Consider the following 15,668-nt stretch of genomic DNA (forward strand, 5'->3'; position numbering starts at 1 on the left):
GCTGCTGCAGTGTATAGCCATAGAAAGAAAATAAAGCTCCCCCCCCGCATACAGATCAGCTGAAACTTGCTTGTTCTAAGCAGGATTTGCTGTACCACAGGATTTGCTCTTTGCACAGGCAGCGGTGGGCAGCTGTTACTTTTGCCATAACTTTCTCAGTGCTGGGATTGGGGTGGAAGTTGGGATCCCATTGCGTGCTGGGACTGGCGCTGCAGGCATCCAGCAAACATGGAACAGATGTATTTAGGGAAGGATTAGGGAGGCTTTGTGTGTGGTGGAAAAATTTGGGAGGGTGCCTGTTTGCACTTCTGTGGGCAGAGGGGCAAGTTTCAGCAGTGCTTGGCAATTTTAGGTGAAAGGTTCTACCTGCTGATGTTCCCAAAAAGCTACCTCTGTGCATAGTCTCTATGTAATTCGTGAACCTCGTGCCCACACCCCTTCTGCTAAAACCTGTGGTTGGAGGCAGGCATCGTGCATGGTGTCAGGTTTGCTGCCTGCTCGGCTGTGTGCTTTGATCACGGTGCTGGTGAGTGGGGAACGCGAGCACCTGTACGCAACCTCGGGAAGGAGCCTCTGGCTGAACCCCTGTGAACACAAGTTGAGCCCGTTGGCATTAATATTGATTAACTTGCTCTAATTTTCCTTTCCTAATATGACCTATTTTAGCATCCAGACATCTGCAGGTAATTATGGACCTGTGCTTTATCATTTCCCTGGGGCCTCTGCTACGGCTCATCTGGGAGCCAGACTCGAGGGAAGGAGCACGCAGATGCTTGCCTCAAAGCCAGGAGCCCCGAGGAGCACATGTTGAGGTCCTGCTGCTGTTGCCTCTTGGTTCTGCTGTACGGAGAAGGGTTTTTTTTTGAAGTTGGAGATAAGCCTGTGGGAACTCTTGAAGCTTGAAAAATAGCATCCTAACCCAGGGTGGGGGAAACGTGCAGTTCTCTGCTGTTTCCAGTTGCAGCAGGCACATGTGTGTGCTGCTTTGGGGGAGTTTGTTTTCCTTCTCCAGAGCCATCTCTGCACACAAGCCGTAAATGAAGCAGGGTCTGATCCCGGATGAATTAAGCATAGAGGTTTGTGCAGGTACAAACAGCCTGATGGCCGCTGTGCCCTTTTCACACACCAGTTCGAGCTGCAGGGAGGCGCAAGTGTGCCATCAGTAGTTTATTCCTCTCCCTGTTCTCACAGCACCATAACCTTACAGCTTGGGTACCTCCAGCTTCAGCTTTGGCTTCTGCAATCCCAAGCCTGCTACCGCATTACATACCCACTTTAGGACAGGTTGTTTTGTGTTCAAGGCTTTTTTTAACAGTCACCTCTTCACAAAATGTTTAAGTGGGGGGGTCTTTTGAGAACACGGCTGCATTATAGTCTCCGAGGGATAACCTCAGCCAGAGCCTTTCAGGTCTCTGCACTGTGACTCTCCATACACCACCACCTGGATGGTTGCCAGCACAGAAACTCAGGCTGCCAAATGCAGAGCTGTGTTTGCCTGCTCCCCTCATCCCCAAAACAGTAAATCAATGCCACATTTACCTGTGCTCTGGATGCACTCTGGGAACAAATTAAATTTTTATATATATTATTTTAACCTCCTTACGCAGCATTTTTTTCTGGCTTTAAGACAAACTTTGCTAACCAGCACGTGGCTGTTACCCAGCAAGGGACCAGCAGACACAGCCCTTCGTTTCTACAATGAACGTGTGCCAAACCCAAGCCCATACCTTGTCAACATGGTAAATTCACCTCCTAAGAAAACAACTGTGCCGTCTCCCAGCTTCAGGGCATGAGCTAGCAAAAGTGAGCTGCATATAAAAAAGAAAAAAAAATAATCTTCCTTTACCAAAACCAAGCCTCAGGGTCTTCAGCTGTAATGAATGGGTATTGAAATCTAACACAGCTGTGCATCTTCATGGTTTGCCTTAAGTTGCCTTGGCCAAACCCAAATTGTTCCCTTGCAATTCCTAGAGAAAGAAGGCAGAGCAAACGCTGCTGGATGGAGAACTAGGAAGAGGCAAACAGCCCCAGCTCCTGCGAGCCCAGAAGGGAAAACTGCGAATGAAGGGAGTGAGAAAACTCACCTGCTCTGCCCAGAAAGGTCAAGCAGTCTGAAAAACATTTTGCTTTCGGAGAACAAATGGGTAAGCCCCAAACACAAGCCATTTTGTTTTTTAACCAACATGCTGTTGCAGTCTGCAAGGCTTTTGCTAGTTTCAGTTCCCATTTCGCGTAGGATCCAGGCTGAACTGTGCAGACTGGGAGCTGTGGCTTGGCCAGCTCAGGGGCGTGCAGAGGGAGCAGGAAGAGCGCGTGGTGGGTGCAGGAGCGCGACTTCCTCGGGGAGGACAAGGAAGGATGAGCATCATGGGGCTTGCTGAGGCAAGGTAATGATAAGCGCTAGCGAAAAAAAGGCAGAAAGCAGGGTTGCTGCACGGGTAGGCAGCTGGGAAGTGCTGGATATTAGGAAAACTGGAGCTGTAAGAAAGGGAAATAAAAACCAGCTAATTTCTAGGAGGAAAAGCTGTGCCAGTTTTCCTTTAAAGGCCCTGCAGTAACGCTGGAGTGCCTGGCCTGTGCATGGGCTGAGACAGCCACCTGGTGGCTGTGGAACTGGGGCAAGTGGAAAGGCAGCACCTTGCAGTGTTGCTGGGTTTCCTGCAGCCACCACCTTGCTCCCACAGCACGGCTTTGCACATCCAAGCACGCAGCCAGCGAGAGCTCCCAGGTCCACGATGCTTCACCTCCTCCCCACCTCCCTGTGAAGGCTCCAGGTAACTGCAGCCTCTCTTCTCATCTTGCCTTGTCAGGAGGAAGGACCATCTTCCCCCAAAAGCCCATACAAATAAAATGTAGGTGAGGTGAAAGGTGAAAAGTCCAAGCATTTCAGAGAACTAATGAGAACAATTAGGAGGCAGGAACTAACAGATGAACCAACACAATAAAAACAAAGGAGGCACATGGGGCAAGGACTTGTTTATAGAAATCAGAGCCATGCTAATTAAAATACCTGTGTGTGAACCGAAATACTTTGGTTGCCCTGCACCTTCCCTTTGTTCCAGATGGGTTCCAGTCACTGCCCCGCCTTCCAGAAATTCAGGAGCAGGGACGTGAGACCCACCCACCCCCCAGAGGCATGCGGTGCTGGCAGCTGTGGCGGGTCAGTCATCTCTTTGCCCTCCCCGCAGCTCCTTTGGCTCTCATCATTGCTTCTGCCCACAGTGTGCAAGCTCCACATCACCGCTGAGGTACAGAAAGCAGAAGTGACTGAGGTCAGCTGCGGAGCTCAGAGCAGGGAAGAGTGACCTGCTGAGGTATCGAAAGTTTTTCTGTTTATCCCGGTAGTATCATTGGTATTTATGTGGCATGAGGTCTCTCAGCAGCATCCTGTGCCACCTGCGTAGGCATACATGTTTTAGCAGCACAAATCACTCGCTGGCTCGCACCCTCTTCTCTCAAGTGCCAGCCAGAGAAGAGGACAGGATTGAGAGGCAGGTTTGCCCGGCTTCAAGGCCAGCTTCCTCACCAGTACCTCGCTGCTCTGGCGCTGGGCCGCGCTCCTTTGTCAGCTGTCCAAGCCGTTGCCCTGCCCGCCGAGAAGAGCATCTCTCTCTTCACCTGTACCTGGCTGCCCTCCGCGGTAAGCAAGGAACTGGAAAGAGATCTGGGAAGGCGTTAAGGCTCATCACAGGAATGCATGGAGCTACGACCAGCCCCAAAAAGCTGTTTGCACCACAAGAGGAAGCACGGGGAGGCCTTGATGTGGGTACAGGGATGATGAGCTGAATTGCAAATTGGTCTGAAGCACTCTGCTGTTGCAATGCTGAATTAGTCACCAGAACACAAGGGAGGAAAGGACAGCCTAAAAGCACCACCACCACGCGCTTCTGCCCAGTCCTGGAAAAGCTGCGTGTCACCATCCCGAAGAAAACCACGGGAGGAGAAAGGATACGACCACGTCCAGGGAGAGGACGCCCAGGCTGCCGATGAGCCAGGGCAGGTGGTGCAGGACATAGTCCCCTTCACCTTGCCCCGGCTCGGGGTTCTTCAGCAGCACGCTGGCACCGTACAGCAAGTTCCCCAGCATCACCAGGGCGAAGAGGGAGTAGGAGACGCCAGCGGTGGATTTCCTCTGGTACTGGAAGGAGAGGCCATGTTACATGGGGACGGGGAGAGGAGCTTGGGTGCAGCTCCAAAATCTCCCCACCGCAGTGGCATTAATCACCCTCCCCTGGGAAGAGAGAAGAAGGGTGCTGAGGCACTGCCTTTTAGTTCCCCTTTTGCTTGTAAATGAAGAAGAAAAAAACGAAAGACCATGTTGAAAGTATTGCTGCGTTCAAGGGAGGGGAGAAAAGTTAATCAGGCTGCAGAGCGTAAATACAGAAAGATAATCCCTTGTGACATGGTGAGAGGCAGGGGAGCTGCACACACCAAGCAAAGAGGAACTAAAAACCCCAAACTAAAAACTAAAAACCCCCAACTAAAAACTAAACTTGTGCTGAGATCCTGGGGCTTGCTGCATCCTGCCCAGCCCTCACTTACATTGGTGTAGATCTGGGGGAGACGGGAGCAGAGGTACAGCACGGAGGAGACAGAGCCGATGGTGAAGCCGATGATCTCGCTCCTGGTGAAAGGCTGCAAGGCAAAGCAGGCTCTGAGCGAGGCCCCCAGCCCTCGGGGGCTCCCCTTCCTGCCTCCCTGGCCTGAGGAACCGGCTCACCTTGGACTCAGGCTCCTCCAGGCCAGCAGAGAGCAGAGACCTCCCTCTGAAGGCTGTGGAGTCGGAGGCCAGGCCTGGGGCCCTGCCCAGCAAGGGGACGGTCGAGGCCGCTCCCAGGAGGCAGAAGAGGCAGGCCACGTTGATGGGAGCCACGACTGCAGGAAAGCAAGCAGAAAACATTTAGGGCAGGCTCCTCCACCCTGGCAGCCCTTCTGCAGGGTCTGGTACCCTCAGATGAACACAGGGGAATAAAAACCCAAGCTCTCCTATCTTCATCTGCGGCTGCAGAGTCTGTACCAGACAATAGCTCACATGGGATTCTTATCTCACAGCGATAAGGGCAATTTGTAAGTTATCAGGGAGGAAACTGCTCCTATCTCGGTAGACCCAGAACGGTCAAGTTTTAAAAAAGCCCTGAACTCTTTAGAAATCATCTCCCTGTCTTGAAGCTTTTCACACTCTTAACTCACAGCAGTGCTTGTTAAACTCCCTGCCAGACCCAGCCCTTTTTAAAGGTCTTCAGGATCTTAAAAACCTTTAAATCTGCTGCTCGTCCTGCACAAACTGGCTCCACCATGCCGCCCACCCTGGTAAGGGACAGGGGTAAGACAGGCCGTCTTTATATAGTATTCTGTAAATAAGTTCTCTAGCATTAAGATAACTGTATAGTTGATGAGCTATCCATCAACTGGTTTAATAAATTGCTTTAATAAGTTAAATAATGTCCAGGGATTCCTGTTTGTAGTTCACAGGAAGCTGCCACACTAAAAATCAGGTTCTCTTGCCATTTAAGCCTCACAAGACCTGCAGCGCCCTGTTCAGGTTCCCTTCCCCCCTTTTATTCCCTCTGAGCAGGGGAGAAATTTTTCTCCATCCTGCCAAGGCTGTCACTACCTGCAAGAAGGGCTGGGACCCCAAAACAGCCGGCAGCATCACCACAGCCAGAGGACAGTGCCCCTTCTCCTGTGGTTTGGCAGAGCTGGCCGTGGTTTCCAGCCCCAGCACAGAGTCACGGTGTAACTGCTGGTGCTTTCTGCACTCCCCCGACTCACGAGGGGTTTATTTTCAACCCATGCTCTGTGCACCTCCCCGATGGCTGGCAGGGTCAGCACAGCCCCCAGCCACGCCAGTACTGTTTGCTCTCAGCAAAATGCTGCTTTAGAAATAAAGGGGTGGCTTTCATGGGTGACAGGTCATCTGTGACAAAAGCCAGCAATCAACAAGGGGCATCTAACAGACACCACATCTACACCTCTCCAGGGTCCCTCTACCCCCGCATCCTCCCTCAGCCAGGCAGCAGCGACCAAGCAGCTGTAAGCACCATCCCGCCATGCTTCAGCCAAAACTCACATCCTCGGCCCTGGTTCTTAGCTTTGTAGTAGCAGTACAGAGACAGCATGACCAGGTCTGCCAGCACGTAGTACACGGCCGTGTAGACCTGTGGGGAGAGGCGTGAGCTGGTGGTCCCAGGGAAAGGCTTCCCCCTGATCCCACTCGTGGGGAAAAGGGAGAGATGCACAGGCCAGAGGGTACCTGCAGGGGCAGCTGGTTCGCCAAGAAGGAACCGATGAGGTTCAGGAGGTCCCCCCCCAGCCATCCCAGTAGGAAGTATATGGAGAGGGCCCGGTCCATGATGCCCGTCTTGCAGGCTTGGTAGAATTGCCTGCAGAGGGGACACAAACCGTCAGCTCCAACCACTTCAACACCACCTGGGACCCACCCCATGCTCTGGGGCTGCTCCCTCCGGGTGTGAAACCCAGCGTTTCTGAGTGGGACAGAAAATCTGGTTCTTTTGAAGCTATTTTGTGGTACTCACGGGAACGACGCGGCGGCAAAGCAGCAGATGGAGACCAGCCCCAGCACCACACTGGCGATGTCGCGGCCGTCCTGGGCGCACTCAGCGAACACCTCGAGCACCCAGCGGGAGCCGTTGGGGCAATCAGAGCCGTTTCCGCGCCACGAGGCCATGGCGGGCGGCAGCGGGGATGCTCCTGAGGGGATGCGGGGCGAGAGGTGAGGGATGGAGCCAGGGGAGCTGTGCTGGCAGCGGCACCCCGACCGGTCACAGCATTACAGAATCATCTAGGTTGGAAGAGACCTCCAAGATCACCCAGCCCAACCTCTGACCTAACACTAACCAGTTCTCCACTAAACCATATCACCGAGCTCTACATCTAAACCTCTTTTAAAGACCTCCAGGGATGGTGACTCAACCACTTCTCCGGGCAGCCCATCCCAACGCCCAACAACCCTTTCGGTAAAGAAGTTCTTCCTAATACCCAACCTAAACCTCCCCTGGCACAACTTTAGCCCATTTCCCCTCGTCCTGTCGCCAGGCAGGTGGGAGCACAGCCCAGTGCCGCCTCCCTACAGCCTCCCTTGGGGTGCCCGTGCCACAGGGCAGGATCCCCCCGAGGCAGAAGCCGCCCCCCGCCCCCTCACGGCACCGGCTTTACCTCGCTCGCTGGCGGCGCTCTGCTGCTTTTTTTTTTTTCGGCAGGGTGCTTTTTGGGAGAAATCTGCTCCTTTTTAGAAGTTTGTTGTTTGTTTTCTTTTCTGAGGGGGAAGCTCTGCCGTTTTTATCCGGAGGTTTACCGTTCCTTCCAAACCTCTCACCTGGCGAAAACCTGCTGCTTTCGTCCCCAAACCCCGTTTTTTTTTTTTGATATATATCTATCTATTTTAAAGTTTCTTTCCGCGCAGGCCGGGCTCTGCCTCACAGCCTTCCCCCTTCCCCTCTCTTTCCCCTCCCCTCCCCGGGCGGGGCGAGCAGCGAGCAACAAGGAGGCTCCCCCTGCGCGCGCCTGCCCAGTGCCAGAGGCAGCGATGGCGGCGAGAGGCGCGAGACCCGCTGTGGTGCTGGGCGCCATGGAGCTGGGGCGGCGGGTGGCTCCTGAGGGGAGCGCCCCGCTGCTGAGCGCCTTCGTGCGGCGGGGCCACCGCCTGCTGGACACCGCGTACATGTACGCGGGCGGCGAGTCCGAGCGCATCCTGGGCTCGCTGCTGGCCGCCGGAGAGCACTCGGGTAACGGGCAGGGGGAAGGCGGTGAGGGGGGAGCAGGGGGCTGAGGGGAAGGGGTCAGGGCTCGGTGCTGGGGTCGGTCCTCTTTAATAGCTTCATCGATGATCTGGATGAGGGCATTGAGTGCACCCTCAGTAAGTTTGCAGATGACACCAAGTTAGGTGCGTGTGTCGATCTGCTCGAGGGTAGGAAGGCTCTGCAGGAGGATCTGGATGGGCTGCACCGATGGGCTGAGGTCAACTGCATGAAGTTCAACAAGGCCAAGTGCCGGGTCCTGCACCTGGGGCGCAATAACCCCAAGCAGCGCTACAGGCTGGGAGATGAGGGGTTGGAAAGCTGCTGGCGGAGATGGACCTGGGAGTGATGGTGGATAGTCGGCTGAATATGAGCCAGCAGTGTGCTCAGGTGGCCAAGAAGGCCAACGGCATCCTGGCTTGTATAAGAAGCAGTGTGGCCAGCAGGGCTAGGGAGGTGATCATCCCCCTGTACTCAGCTCTGGTGAGGCCGCACCTCGAGTACTGTGTTCAGTTTTGGGCCCCTCGCTACAAGAAGGACATCGAGGTGCTTGAGCGGGTCCAGAGAAGGGCGACAAAGCTGGTGAGGGGCCTGGAGAACAAGTCCTACGAGGAGCGGCTGAGGGAGCTGGGCTTGTTCAGCCTGGAGAAGAGGAGGCTCAGGGGTTACCTTATCGCTCTTTTTAGGTACCTCAAGGGAGGCTGTAGCGAGGTGGGGGTTGGCCTGTTCTCCCATGTGCCTGGTGACAGGATGAGGGGGAATGGGCTAAAGTTGCGCCAGGGGAGTTTTAGGTTGGATGTTAGGAAGAACTTTACTGAAAGGGTTGTTGGGCATTGGAACGGGCTGCCCAGGAAAGTGGTGGAGTCACCATCCCTGGAGGTCTTTAAAAGACGTTTAGATGTAGAGCTTAGGGATATGGTTTAGTGGAGGACTGTTAGTGTTAGGTCAGAGGTTGGACTCATTGATCTTGAGGTCTCTTCCAACCTAGAAATTCTGTGATTCTGTGATTGTGTGAGGGCGCGACCCCCGGCCCTGAGGGGAAAGGGGCCGTCCCCTGGGCGCCCCGAGCCTGTTCCGTTCTCGCAGAGCCCCTGCTCATCGTTGCTCGTTTTCTCTCTGCCAGTGGAAGTCGCCACCAAGGCCAACCCATGGGAAGGGAACACGCTGAAGCCCGAGTGCGTGAGATCGCAGCTGGAAGAGTCCCTGCGGAGGCTGCAGAGGACGAGCGTGGAGCTCTTCTACCTCCACTCCCCTGACCACGGCACCCCGGTGGAGGAGACTCTGCGTGCCTGCAATGAGCTGCACAAAGAAGTAAAGTGGGAAGAAGTCCAGTCCTGGACTGTCTCTTGATTCCCTCCCACCACATTTTAAATTGGGATGCTCGCTGCGTTCCTCTGCAGCGTGGGGTTTGCACAGCACTAGGTGGGGGGAGCAGGGGGAAGCCATACAACCGGCACTCTTGCACATTCACCTAGTTCACATGGTGCACTTTGTTCTCAGGCGTGCTTGGAACCGTTAGAACTTGTGAACTTTGTTTTCAGTTGTGTTAACAAATTAGGTTCAGATCAGTTCAGGTAATGGGTGAAGAATTCCTGAACTGCGTTGACCTAATAGTGCCACTGAAATTGGAAGTGTGAGTTCAAAAGGAATGTGAAATAGGGGAAATGTTTTTGTTAGGTCTTATAATTCGTAATCATCTGGAAGAGCTGGACAGGGATGAGCAGAGAACTCTGGGCTAAATTTCAGTGACTGTCCCTTTCACCACACATATCTTGCACTGTTTACAAACACACTTTTAAAGCTTGGCTTTGAATACCCTTTTATTCCTTTTCTCTACAGGGGAAGTTTAAAGAACTCGGACTATCAAACTATGCAGCATGGGAGGTTGCAGAAATCTGCACCATCTGCAAATACAACAACTGGGTGATGCCAACTGTCTACCAGGTGAGGGATGTGGACCTTCCATGGTCCAGCAGATCTTTTGTGGAGGCTGAGACAAATTGAACTGAAAGAATCTGAGGCTTCAGACCAAAACAACACACAGGTGGTTCTGTGTGTCATAACAGCAGACAGCAATGGTCGGTCACCATGAGGCAGGGGCTGGGAGCCCCAAGTCTTAGAGTGGCTCCCAGTGTGCCAGATATAAACACAAAAAGGAAGCTGCTGCAGTTAGGCTGGAAAGTCCTTTTAGGGCGCATTTCAGGACACAGGTGAAGAGGAAGTTGAGTGAGATCACTTCCAAGAAAAAGCTGAGTATGCACTTTTTTTTTCTGGAGTTAATGAGTTGTGTGATGTGAAACTGAAGTAATTTCTGCATTATTGTTTGCAGTCCTGTAAGTCTATTCCTAGGCAGCTAATGAACTGGTATGACCTGAAGCCACTCCTCTGGATAAGATGATAGTATTGTCTGGGAAGGATGGGGAAAAGGCTGTTTGAGATCCTTTAATGCATGATTGATAAAGCTGTGATCTATAGAAAGGGGCACTCCAACACCATTTAATGGGAATAGCACTTCTGAGGAGGAATCTTGCTGCTGCAGATGTATTTTTTTTTTTTTTTTTTTTTTTCAGGAATGAGTAAAAAGCTAAATTATTTTCCCAGATTGCATATCTGCTGCAAGTACAGATCCCAAAATGCCCAGTTTTGTTTATGAGCAGAAACTAAAATGAGAAGAAAAGCCTAATGAAGGATAGAAGTGCATTGCTCTGCAAATAAACTGTTGCTGCTGGCTGACAGACCTGGTGTCACCGCTAAATGATACCTGGGTGCCACCTGATAAGCAGATCTAAGTCATGACTTAACCAGCCAGGATTCATGCTGGGAGGCCTGAAGCCATCCTGTGCACATCACTGCTATCATGAGCTAGTGTTTGAGATTGTTGTCTTCACCTTTGTGCAGGGCATGTACAATGCTACCACTCGCCAGGTGGAAGCTGAGCTGTTCCCTTGCCTGAGACACTTCGGACTGCGGTTCTACGCCTACAACCCTCTGGCTGGTACGGGGAGGGGTGGGCAAGGAGGGGTACTGCGGGGTGGTGTGGGCTGGAGGGGTGCAACCACTGGAAAGGAGAGACAAAAATAGGTATGTGGTCACAGGAATCTGTTAAGGCATCATCCAGGTCAGAGATGCCTGACTGGTCAAGGAGACTTTGAGACAAAAACACGTGGAATGGGGGCTGTAGAAGAGCCAGCTCATCACTAAACATGCTGCTGACCCTTTGCAGGAGGGCTGCTGACTGGAAAGTACAAGTATGAGGATAAAGACACTCGCAAACCCACTGGAAGATTTTTTGGGAATGACTGGGCTCAAGCCTACAGGGACAGGTGTGTCTTGTACCCCTGGAAGAATAGGGAGGTGGGACAGGAGTGGCTACATTGTCAAAAAACAGAACAAAAAATCCCAACCTTACAGTCTGCTGTGAGGAAGCAAAATGACCAAATCCTGTGCAGTGATTCTGTGCAGGTTTGTGTCCTTTCTGGGCTGCTGCAGGGCAGCCTTCATGCTGCTTTTGTTCAGGATTGAGGTAACGGCACTGAGCACCTCGTTTCCTTCTTTCGAACGTGGTTGGGACTGTGGCACATGACAGCTTTTCAGAGTGGTTTTGAAGCTCAGCTTCCCCCTGACTTGCAGGGGTGGATTGTGGAAGACCTTGGGGGCTACAGATAGCTGTACGAGGCTCCCAAAAGCCTTTCGTATTCGTTTAGGATATAGATTTATGATTCACAAGGGCAGTAACATTGATTTCTCTTCTTGCAGGTACTGGAAGAAGCAGAATTTTGAAGGAATTGCCCTAGTAGAAAAAGCTCTGAAAGATGCTTATGGTTCCAACCCACCAAGCCTGACTTCTGCTGCTTTGCGTTGGCTGTACAATCACTCCAAACTGCAGGTAAGAGTTTGACCTGGCCATAACCAAGCAGTCTATGCAGCAGTACCTGAATTGGGCAGCTTTTGCAGCACGCAGTGGTTTACTGCATGCCTGTGGACAGTTATCTTTTAATCTAAATATCCTGTGGGTTCATGGTGGTTCAAAATGAAAATTGCTGTGCAGTCTCCGCCCATCAGGATGTAGGGGCAAGTCAGCTGTTGATCCACAGAATATCGTGTTCATAGGATTGGAAGATTTTAAGTGCCAGTTACTTTGGTCTTGGTTTCCCCACCAGCCAGCTTCCTTGAAGAGATGACTTGGCTTTTTACCGACTAGGAAGTCAGTGTTTATATTCCCCATCTCCCCAGCACGGCTCCTGCCACCCCCATAAAGTGGGATTTAGCAGCCTTGAGGGGTAGGCACAATTTGGAGACAGCAACTTGGAGTTCATGCGAGTTTAACTCTATTGCATCAGTTGCATAAACATCCTGGAGTTACTGCGTTATCAGAAACATTTAAGGTTTGGCCTGAAATGGCTCGGGAGGTGAGCTGAGTTTCTAAGAGGAATTGCTTACCCTCAAATTGCTTTACAAGGGTTCTCTGGGAGACGCCGTTATCATCGGGATGTCCAGCTTGGAGCAGCTAGAGCAGAACCTTGACTACAGCGAAGAGGGGCCCCTGCTCCCGCCTGTCGTGGAGGCCTTTGACGCAGCCTGGAACCTGACTGCGCACGACTGCCCCAACTATTTCCGCTAGATTGGGGTAGAGAAAAGAAAGTTGGTGCCATGAGCGGTTCAGCAGGAGGGTGAAGCACAGGTCTCTGGAAGCACAAGAGGTACTTGCCCATGCCGCCCCGCTGATTGACATGGCAGGTTGTGATTTTTCTCGTAGTGATGAAGCTTTGTATGATTCATGTGCCTGTGCCTACACTACCCCTTCAGCACTCGGTGCGTTGGGCCATGTCCATATACTGTCTCCCCTCCTAGAAGTTTGCCTTTACACAGCACATGCTGTAATTTAAAGATGCAGTTGATAGGAGAAAATAGAGAATGTAACTGGGTGAGGGTCCTAGTGCTGCTTTCAGTTAATAAGGAATCTTAAATAATTATGTGAAAGAATAAAGCATTTTCCTAATACAGTCCCTGCCTCTTAATTGTGGTGCTTTATCATGGTTGGTATTTCCCTGGCAGCAGTAGCTCTTATCAGAAGATGAGCCCAAACCGATAACCTTACCTAGTATCAGGTGTGTTATGTCAAAACAAAAATTACCAAGTAGTTGGTGTATATAGGGAAATTTATGCTACGAGCATTTGCCAGAGTCTTCAACTCTGCACCCATAACTAAACCTGGCCTAAGTCGTCTACAGAGCTAAACTGGACCCTAATGAAACAGGAGTCTTGGGATTTCCTTGGATCCCAGCAGCACTCATACAGCACCGACACCAAGCTGAAGTTTTATATACATTTATATTAAAAAAGCATAGATAATCTTTTAACAAGATTTGAGTTAGCCATACATCCTCTCCCTGCAAACAGGCAAGGAAAACATCCTCCCCTTTCATCTCTAAAACAGAGATCTGTCTAACGTCCAAACACAAGGACTGCTGCTAGTCCTCACAGATGTCATTGTCTTCTTCCTCTTCATCTTCTTCCTCTTCCTCGTCTGCCACAAGCTTCTGGAATTCTCCTGTCTCAGAGTTCCACACAAATTTGATGGTCACTTTAAACTCTGCCATCTCGTAGCCGAAGAGTTTCTAGGATAGAGCAGAAACCTGTCATTCTGCGCTGTTGTCTCTGTGGCCAGTTTAACAATACAGGTACCATATAAGCTGGTTTTGAGAAATATTACATGGAACTGAATTTCCCTAGCAGCCAAGAGTTGGTGCTGCCCATTTCCTTGATTGCTTGGATTTAAGGAACACCAAAGTAGCACATACTGAACAACCACCTTGGCCTCCAACACATCTTGGATTGCTGTTTTTTCAGCCTGGCTGTTAAACCCTGGTGTTCAGCTTTATTGCTGCAGAGGCAAAGCAGAGTTTTGGCACCCCCTTTAGGATATTCACTGCATTGCCCTGATTGATGCGAAGGACTGCACACCTCGGTCTGAGAACTGAGACCCATGAGCAGAATTGAACCAAACAATTAACGATTCTGTCTCTGCAGAAATTCAGAGACAGACTTGTGCAGGTGCTGTGTCACATTACTCACCAGCACACGGGCTTGTTCAGGGGTCAGAATGTCCCCTTCTTTGCAGACTTCATAATCTGAAAGTAACGTCACCACACCTGCGGGAACAAAAGCTCTTGTAATAGCCTAAAAACAAACAAACAAAATGCATCTGGCTTCTGATTTGGATGCCAGTGTGCTGGCTATAGGCTAGGCCCAGCTGTTTGCACCGAAAAAAGGATGGCAGAAAGTCAGTTGCTTCCCTGCTCCTGTGACTTGGGTTTGGGAAAGATAGTGCAAGAGGAATAAAAAAAAATAAATAAATTTGAGCACCACCTGTACAAGGAGAAAGGTTTCCACCAGATTTTCTCCAACACTCAGTTCTCGTTACACTTGACTGTAATGCTCTCCTTAAAACAGCCTGCACAGACCTTATAGACCAAAACTGAAGCAGCCACCTCACGTACCTTTCTTTAAAGCTGTTGGCAATCCCAGCTGCCGTAACTGAGGCTCCATGGAGTGGGGAAATTGCTCCAAGGGTCCTGTGTCGAGCCTGACAGTGTAAGTTGCCTTGTTCCCTGCTCGTGCGAAGTCCACCTCCTTGAACTTGGAGAACCAACTGAGACAGATGGGCAACGAGAGGATGAGCTACAGGAATGCTCTCTGGGCAGATTGCTCCATTTTTTTTTTTGTTTGTTTTCGTGGGGAGCAGAGGAAGGCAGCGCTTAACTGCAGGCTTTGTGCTGCTCCCTACTGCTGGAAATACCTTAAAAACCAGCACTGCTACTTGAGGTAGCATAAATCAGAGCAGCAGTAAGTGAGGTAGTCAGGGGGATGAGAAAGAGGCCATTCTGTACTTCAGAGTCACAGCCATCACATGGACATGTGGTACTTACTCATCCACCTCCTCTTTGGTGCGGTTGGTGAAGAGGAGACCAACTTCCCCCCTCAGGTGTTTGCTGACCTGGAAGAAATAAACCATGTGGGGGCTGAGGCAACATCCAGGCCACTATCTTCTAGAGTTCAGTCCTGTATGTCAGGATAAGCTTCGAAACAGACCCCAGAACCATTTCTAATACTCAGCCTTGATTATTCTCCACCCTGTTTGCACATCTGTGTGCAGGGGCAGATTAAACAGCACATGATACATGCAGGATGAGGAACCAGGTGAACCCATGAGGGGGGCATTCTGTTCCACGGCCAGCCCAAGCCAGACACGGCTTTGGGAGGCCCTAGCCAGCATCCCCCGCTGCCCTCAGCACCCACCTGGTGCAAGTTCTCTTTGTACTCGCTGCTCGGCTCCTTCCCCAGCGCCACCATCATGACTTTGTTCTTCCCGAAGAAAATCCTGCGGAGAGAGAGGAGGTGAAGGAGGAGGGGGGGGGGTGGAGAAGCGCCTTGAATCCCAATCCCCCCTTCCCCACCCCGGGGCCGGCAGCTCACCGGCTGTGCTTCCAGGCGTTGCGGACATCCTTCAGCTTGCTGTTCCTCATGTTGGCGACGGAGAAGACGAAGATGTGCTTGTAGGTGTCGGCGCATTTCCGCAGCTGTGTGAAGAGCCGTCAGCGGGGAGCGCACCGTGAGGTGGAGGGGGGGGGGAATGGGGGAAACGCGGCGACCGCGCGGGGCTCACCTCAGCGATCAGCGCCTGCTTGGCCTCCAGCCCCTTCTTGGGCGTCTTCGTCAGGGACACTACGGGGAAATAATACACATTAGTGAGGGGAGCTGAGGGGGGAACAGCCGGGGAGGGGAGCTGGGGGCTCACCCTTGCGGTCTCGCCTGGATTTCGGCATGGCGCCTGCGGGGCCCCGGCCGCCGCGGGGGCTGCTGGGAGAGGCGGCGGCGGGCTGCCCGCTGTGGGGGCCGGGGCTGGCTCCG

The 15,668-nt window shown here is 51.9% G+C and overlaps 3 protein-coding genes across 4 annotated transcripts; 1 reads left to right on the top strand and 2 right to left on the bottom strand.

Moving 5' to 3' along the window:
• Positions 1-2,959: 2,959 nt before the first annotated feature.
• Positions 2,960-7,509, bottom strand: SLC66A1 (solute carrier family 66 member 1). Of its 2 annotated transcripts, none has more exons than XM_082776830.1 (9): positions 7,177-7,509; positions 6,537-6,711; positions 6,254-6,383; positions 6,071-6,158; positions 4,721-4,875; positions 4,543-4,635; positions 3,953-4,138; positions 3,533-3,664; positions 2,960-3,396 (listed from the first exon to the last, which is right to left on the bottom strand). In XM_082776830.1, the coding sequence occupies exons 2-8, from the start codon at positions 6,686-6,688 to the stop codon at positions 3,566-3,568; spliced, it is 903 nt and encodes a 300-aa protein (XP_082632956.1). In that variant the 5' UTR covers positions 6,689-6,711; positions 7,177-7,509; the 3' UTR covers positions 2,960-3,396; positions 3,533-3,565. The 2 variants fall into 2 exon arrangements, with proteins under 2 accessions (XP_082632956.1, XP_082632957.1); XM_082776831.1 differs by having other exon boundaries at positions 3,527-3,664.
• A 14-nt stretch (positions 7,510-7,523) lies between these two features.
• Positions 7,524-12,760, top strand: LOC309886195 (aflatoxin B1 aldehyde reductase member 2-like). The gene is made up of 7 exons (XM_082776829.1): positions 7,524-7,745; positions 8,881-9,068; positions 9,597-9,701; positions 10,656-10,752; positions 10,981-11,080; positions 11,514-11,643; positions 12,217-12,760. Exons 1-7 carry the CDS (start codon positions 7,547-7,549, stop codon positions 12,376-12,378), a joined length of 981 nt encoding a protein of 326 aa, XP_082632955.1. The 5' UTR covers positions 7,524-7,546; the 3' UTR covers positions 12,379-12,760.
• A 309-nt stretch (positions 12,761-13,069) lies between these two features.
• MRTO4 (MRT4 homolog, ribosome maturation factor) lies at positions 13,070-15,631 on the bottom strand. Its single transcript, XM_082777079.1, has 8 exons — positions 15,556-15,631; positions 15,424-15,482; positions 15,234-15,337; positions 15,057-15,138; positions 14,687-14,754; positions 14,258-14,409; positions 13,833-13,909; positions 13,070-13,375 (listed from the first exon to the last, which is right to left on the bottom strand). Exons 1-8 carry the CDS (start codon positions 15,581-15,583, stop codon positions 13,229-13,231), a joined length of 717 nt encoding a protein of 238 aa, XP_082633205.1. The 5' UTR covers positions 15,584-15,631; the 3' UTR covers positions 13,070-13,228.
• Positions 15,632-15,668: the final 37 nt, after the last annotated feature.

Source organism: Aythya marila, assembly GCF_965140915.1.
Source record: "Aythya marila genome assembly, chromosome: 21".
Taxonomy (NCBI): Eukaryota; Metazoa; Chordata; class Aves; order Anseriformes; family Anatidae; genus Aythya; species Aythya marila.